At 52.2% G+C, this 6976-nt stretch overlaps 2 protein-coding genes across 2 annotated transcripts in view; one reads left to right on the top strand and one right to left on the bottom strand.

Annotated features, from left to right (window-relative positions):
• WBSCR17 (Williams-Beuren syndrome chromosome region 17) overlaps window positions 1-4703 on the bottom strand; it is a 371100-nt gene extending 366397 nt beyond the window's left edge. Inside the window, exons 1-2 of the mRNA XM_004688314.2 lie at window positions 4614-4703; window positions 3612-3997 (exon numbers count right to left, since the gene is read on the bottom strand). Of these exons, the coding sequence (XP_004688371.1) occupies window positions 3612-3849 (238 nt within the window). The 5' untranslated portion in view covers window positions 3850-3997; window positions 4614-4703. The remainder of the gene's footprint in view (window positions 1-3611; window positions 3998-4613) is intronic.
• Window positions 4005-5485, top strand: LOC105854010 (scavenger receptor class F member 2-like; the record flags this gene model as incomplete). The annotated part of the gene is made up of 1 exon (XM_012728889.1): window positions 4005-5485. A coding segment is annotated over one exon (909 nt), but the record flags the coding sequence as incomplete, so codon positions are not given.
• Between the last annotated feature and the right edge of the window lie 1491 nt (window positions 5486-6976).

Below are 6976 nucleotides of genomic sequence, written 5' to 3'. Positions count from 1 at the left end.
GGGGGAGGTGTGGGGGGACCTTTCTAAATAGAGCTGGACCCACCTGCACTCTGTAGAATACAAAGGCAAGAGACCCAGAGACCTGGGCAGGGCGCTGGGCTAAAGGGCCCCACTGGCACTCTTGGGGGCTGAACGAAAGAATGCGAGAGCAGATGGATGCGAGAGAGCTTACAGGAGCAAGGAAGTCATCACCATCGCCATGTGCTTCCTCCTCCAGACCACCAGCGCCACTTTCTCTAGTGTCCTTCACCGCCTCTATCAAGAAAACTAAAACAACCACACATAACCGCTTCAAAAGGAAGGGTTCGGGACCTTGGCTTGGAGAGGCTGGTTTTAAGCAAATCTGGCTCACCCCTCACCACACCCTAGTCCAGTGGGCCTCTCCCTCAGGACTCCCTAAGAAAGTTGTTTCCTCAGTGATGGCTGTGCCCACAGCCAGGGGGAGGTGAATCCTTCATGACCAGACGTTTACACAGGAAAAGTTTGAGAAGCCTGAGCAGCCTATAAAATGTCAGCTCCCGCTTGTAGCCAAGTGGCTGTACAGCCCATAGCAAGCTCTAGAGAACCTTCCGTTAATTCCTGAGGAAGAAAAAGCACTGCACTCACGGTTTCCTCTTCCTCAGGATGGAGGGATGAAGGCATGAAGACAGGCTGAAGGGCAGGTGGGCAGGTCTCACCACCCAGGCACTGGGAGGCCTTGCCTCCTTTCCACTGCAGCCAGCATTGCAAGATCTGGCACATCAACAGAAGGGACCCAAAACACCCACAGGTAAAGGACAGAGCCCTGGGAGTTGGGATGGGTGACGAGAGGGTGACTGCCATTTCTAGACTTCTGCTCCTTCATCCAGGTTCTTTTTTTTTTTAATATAATAGTTTATTTTTACACCATTTTGTACATGTTTTTTTCATCTCAATTGTAATCCCCATGGGTTTCCCATCACTGAGTCACCCATGTACTATCGCCATAGTCCCATGCACTTCCCTCCCCACCCCCACCCCCCGTTTTTGATCCCATTCCCCACTCCACTCCCACAAAATGTCTCTGGTATATGACTGTTCATTATTCTTACTATTTTCTCGCCTGATTCATTATACTCCTGCTATGAGTGAAACCATCCCATCCAGGTTCTTATTACTACAAATTATACTTGGCAGTGTGTAGGACAGCATTTGCTAGTTGCAACTTGAACTCCTGGCTTCCCAAGGAAAAACTCTCAACCCAGCTGTCCTGCTAGCTCCTCCTTAGAGGCCACAAGCCAAGAAAACTCAGCCTTCTACTCTGTAGGCTCCAACCCAGCCAGTCCCAAGTTCCAAATGCCCTCCCCAAGGGAACTGCTTACAGGGCAGAGGCACTGAGCAAGAAGACAGACTCCAGCCCATGTGAAGCAAGCTGTCCACTCCTGAGAAGTCCCCACCTCCGCCCCACAGCCGGCATGGGCAGGTAAGTAGTGCTTCGCTCTGCTTGCTGTAGGCACTAGACAAAAGAGGGCAGTGGACCATGATCCAGCCCATAAGCTTGTCAGAGATGCAAAGTCTCAGGACCCCACCCAGAACTACTGAATCAAAGATTCTGGGGTGGGGCTTAGAAACCTGTGGCTGCACAAGCCTTTCAGGTGACTTTAGTTTACACCAGGGACTGAGACACACCAGTATAGTAGCTAAGCTTGATTCTGGGGGGAGCCCAGGTTCAGTCCCAGCTCTCTGCTCCCTAGCTCACTGATGAGCTGCACAGGGGAAGTATCAGCACCTACTATCTCGGGTTGCAGTGAACACAACAGGTGTCCTGCATGTCCGTGACACTTAGTCATTTCATTTTGAATGTTACTGGTCTTACTTGGGGCATTTGGGAGAGTGGCTAGATCACATTTAGTATCCTAACAAACTAATATTAAAATGACTCATGTCCCTGGGTACAGCCTGACAGTAGGGGAACCCAGGCTCTCCTGCACCATCTCTTCTGGGTCCCGTGGGCATGTCTGTGGCAGCTATATGTGTAGACTAAAGCCCTCCCCTTATGTTCCTAATGCCGTCAGAACAGAAGCGTGTTTTGTTTCATTCTGTGCCTTAGTTGTTCAACATCCCAGAGAAGAGGTTCCTTGGAACTCTGGTGGGCTATGCTGGTGGCTATACCCACCGCCAGGTCATGCTCTCTGCAGGGGGTTAGGAGTGGGGGATTACAATTTCCACTGCAGATAGAGCTTTGCCTGGACACTTGTTGAATAACACTGAGAGAAGATTAAGGTGTCATTGCAGAAGGTACTCAGAGATCCAGTCACCTTCCACCTGAAGTACTCAGAAGGGAACCTAGGAAAGCAGGAAGACAATAGCCTGGGGTCACCATCTTCCCTGTCATCAGGCTAGTTCCTCACTCTAATTACAGGGAAGACTGCTGAGTCTCATCTTCCCACTGTAGAATGGGATACAAGTATTGCTCTGTATTTGTAGTGCCACACATTCCTTTTGTCATAACCTTAATACTCCTTATGGTTAGAAGTCAGTGAACTGACGTGCTCAAGAACACAGGCTCTGAGGTCAACCAGACATGGGGTTGGCCAACCAGACATGGGGTTGGCCAACCAGCAAATGGCCAGGTAATTCATTTAACCTCTAAGCCTTGTTTTCTCATTTCTGATATGGGTATAGGTGAATGCGTTTGTAATATCTTTGTATAGGTGAATGCACTTGTAATATCTTTTGACTTGTATGTCAGTGCCTGACATACAGCAATAAGTCAACCAGTCAGTATTATAATCTTTATGATAATCTATAATTCTGGAACTACCATGAGAACACAAATCAGAAGTTCAAGAAAATGCAACCTTGGAACTGCCCTGGTGAGCCAGCCTATGAAGCCCGGAATGCTCTCTGTACTCAGGTAACACACACCTTGACCTTGGAGGTAGCAGGTGACTCATCTATCCCTGGATAAAAGGTGGCCAGGACACAAGTCTCCCTTGTCCTAAAGCTCAGAGCATGTTGGCTGTGACAGACACTGACAACCCTTACTAACTGATCCGGACACCTGGCTTTGTAAAGGAGGGTTAAAAAAAAAAAAAAAAGGCTTCCCAGCCCACCTGCACGGTAATAATTGGCCTTAAGTTGTCCCAGAGAAGAGAATGGATGTGTTTTTATTAGTTGCCTCCACCACGGTCACGAAGTGGGAGGAGTCCTCATTATTATCTATGCAGCTGGATCACAGAGAGGTCACATACTCATTCAACTTAATATCAAAGCATATTAGCGCCAAGGTCTTACCTTTGTGAGCATTTAAGCCCACCAATGCCTTTCTGTGAGACCCTGCTGAACACTAAGCTGTAAGAGCTATCTCCTCCCTCTGCGCCTCCAGTCTCACTTGGGGAGATTAGTTTCTGCATTGCTCTAGCACCTGAAGGTAATGAGTCCTGCAGGCGGGACCTACAGCCAATGATAGAAACTTAAGGCTGGGGCACAGAAAAGCAGCAGAATTCTCCCTCTCCCCTCACCCCCCAGCAGCCCCAGCCCCCTAGCAGAGATGTGAGGGAGTGCAAGAGAGCCAAAAGTGCCCACTTCCAGGCTCCCAGGGTTTACCCTGGGGTCAAACCAGTTCAAGTCACCTCCGTGAGAGTTCTTACCATTCAGTTGCCGGTAGACGATGTCCTCTAGCAGCGAGAGGCGCTTCAGAACCGCATCCTGGATGGGGCTGGCGCTGTGCGCGCTGAGGTTCGCTGCCTCCGCGCGCGGCCGAATCTCGTGGAAGGTGTCTCCGCCGCGCACCGCTATGGGCCGGCACTTGGCCAGGAAGATCACGAACCCGGCCACAGCAATCAAGTTCAACACCAGCAGCACTTTGACTCTTCTCAGTGAAGCCATCAAACACACCCGACTGGCCCTCGCCTCGGACCTGCGCCTCTCGGGCTCCAGCGAGGCGTGGGGCAGCCGGGGGCAGTGCAAGCCTCACACTCCGGACAGCGGGTAAGGCTCTCGGCCGCCCCACAGCGCGATGCTCAGGCAGTGGAGGCTGTTGAGAATACCGGGCGGTTAGGGGGCGAAAGGAACCTCGCACAGGGAAGCCCTGGATCTGCAGAAGCGCTCCCCGAGATGCCTGCTCAGTCCACAGCGCGTGGCCCCTTCCAGGCGCTTCCACTTCTTGGCAAGGGGCCGGAGATCTCTCCTCTACAACAGCAAGTGGCTCGCGCCGACCTGAGCGAGGCCGTGGACTCAGCGGAGCTCCAGGTCCCGCCGGCTGGCGCGCGGAGCTGCCCTGGCGCCGCGGCAGGAGCCGCGCGCAGGTGCCGGGCTCAGGGTTCGCCACCCGCCCGCTTCTGAGCGCGCTGCGCCTCAGGCCACACAACCACCACCCTGGTCCTCGGGCTACCGTCGCGGCACGCGGCCGGCTGTCTTCAGCCAAAGACCCTCACCCCGGTGGACGCCTTTGTTCCGCTCACCGACCCAGTCCGCCACACCGGGCAAAGGAAAAGCCCGCGCCCGGTTCCCGCATCCTCGCGGCTCCGCAGTCACGCTCAAGTCTCAATTATTCTCAAAGTGGGGGCAGCACTAGTGGGCGGCCGCAGGAGACGAGCGCGACGTCCTCTCTACCCCTCGGCTGGGGACACCCTACCCCGCACCAAACTCACCAGCGCGCACAGCGCTGCGGACCGCCAGACACGTTCCAAGTCCCAACAGCACGCAGTGAGCCTTCGGGGCCTGCCGGTCGCACTGGCCTCGCAGAGCTGGTGTGTCGGGAGGCTGGCCGGAAGGAGGAGTCGGACCGCAAAAGTCACAGCAGTTCTCTACCCGCCTCCAAAAACGTCGCGGGGAGCGCCGCGGGGAGGGACGCGCGCCGGCGCACCCTGCGCTCGCCAGAACGGGCTGCGCGGCTCGTCCCGTGCCCAGAGGAGCCAAATGCCAAGTCCCCTAATTGGCGGAGGCAGTGACACCGCCGCTGCGGCACCGAGAGCCCACACAGCCCGGAGGATGGAGAGCCGGGAGGGGACGCGCAGGTGGCGGCGGAGGGCGGGGCGCGGCCCGAGGGGACCGGCTGCAGCGCCAGCTCCTCCTCCGCCGCCCCAGGCCACCCCTCTCCCCGCGAGCTCGTCGGCCGCTGCCGCCCGCTGGCTGACGGGCGCACAGCTCCGCGGCTTGCCAGCTCGTGCGCGCGCACCCGGAAAGGGTGGGGGCGCCTGGAGAGTAAGGACCACGCGGGAGGGGGCCAGTCAAGTCATGTTGGCTGCTGCCGGCTTTGTGGAGGGACCCTTTGGTTTTCAGCACTCCTCGAGCGGACGCGTTTGTTCCATTCTGGTAGGCGAGGAAGACATCCCTTTCTGTGTGCTCGCAGCTCCGCTTTGCGTGGCTCAGAATGGCTAGAGGGAAAATCTGGCCTGGAGACTCGGATTCTGTTACTTTGGGAACCAGGCCAGGCATTAGTGGGCTGGGTGGGTGCTCTCGGTGTGAAAAGTCTAACCGTCCAAGTCACAGTTTCTGTGTCTGCCCATACCTATCCATGATTTTATTGTAAAAAATCTATTTTGACTACAGGAATTCTGTGATCTCTTCTTCTTTCCAAAGCCAGCAGCTCAAAAAGCAGAAATTCGAAGTCCCCTGTTGACCCATTTGGTTCTTTTGGCCTAAAAAACCAGGCTACCAGTTAATAGAGGTCGGTCAATAAAGCCCAATGACCTGGTTTCAACTTCCTTAAAAATTGTTTTCTTTTTACTATTAGGTTTTTGGTTTTGTCTTGTTTTTGTTGCTTTGTATTTTAAGAATTGACTTAGCATAGGAAGGTGCATGAAAAATTAGAAAAAATAAAACAATTTTTAAAATTTCATCCCCTGGATGCAATAGGATCTTTATGTATTTTTGGCTTTGCATAATGTACAAGAAAGTCAGTGCAATGGTTGAATGAAAAGCCGTATCGAAAGCATAAGGGGATGAACTTTAACCATACCTGTCTGGCATGAGAGGGCTTGAGTGGGGGAGAAGCCTGCATATTCCAGCAGTTGCAAAATCTAAGGGTACACCGGGCAGGTTACCACTTACCTCACTGAATATACCATTGAGTTAAGTGTTATCACAACCACATTACTGTTAGAAGTTAACAGTTAAGGAAAGCTACAGGAAAAAATATTTTCTTGAACATTCGTTCAGCTGCAAAACTGACTTGGGCGGTTGAAGCTTTGGGCTAGGGTGTCCCAGCAGTGAGCAGTTCAACCCAGGTGGACTGACTCCAAGCAAATGCATATTTGGGAGTAGGGGACAGGATGCAAATTAGAGGAAATGGCCCAGAGTAAGAGAGAAGTCACCAGGCAAGATTTTAAGAGCTTCCTTGACCCAATACTGGTGATTGTGATCATGCATCCCACATGAATCCTGAACGTCTATCTTCAAAATTGACATCCGACAGTCTAGACTCGTGAGGGACTGTCGTGATCTCAGTCTGAACAGAGGTGCTCTGCTCCTGCAATCATGCACTAACAGCCCACCCTGTGATGCCCTGCCCTAACGTTTTACTTCTTCACACTCAGTTCTAAGCAATTATATTTTCCAACCACCACAGCCACCAGCCAGCAACACTTTTCTCCTTCCCAAGTAGCTAAGCCAAGTATCTACCACCTCCAAAATTCCTTCTCTATGCTTTGTGATTACTCTTGTGTTTGGGTGACTCATTTATTTCAAACACATTCCACAATTCACAAACACTCATAGCCATGTTCTCCCCAGCCCAGCAATCCCACTCTAAATCAATTTCACCATCTTCTTTTTTATATAGGCAAGAAAGTATACCTAGCAAAACCACATCACTTTAAAACTTGGGGGCTTACCAGTTGGTGGTATATTACTTGAGCTGGATTCTCGATTCTGCTCAAACACACTATTCCCTGTCCCTAACCATCTCCTCTCCCCAGAGATAGCTAGAGTAGACTTCAGAAGTTCACAAACACCCCTCTATCACATGCAAACAGTTTGTATATGTGATATGGACATTTTTCTCAGAAAAGAT

The sequence above is a fragment of the Condylura cristata genome, unplaced genomic scaffold (assembly GCF_000260355.1).
Source record: "Condylura cristata isolate star-nosed mole 26May11 unplaced genomic scaffold, ConCri1.0 scaffold00024, whole genome shotgun sequence".
NCBI classification, from domain to species: Eukaryota; Metazoa; Chordata; class Mammalia; order Eulipotyphla; family Talpidae; genus Condylura; species Condylura cristata.
Note: the sequence above shows the minus strand (reverse complement) of the source record. Positions and strands in the feature narration are given on the sequence as shown.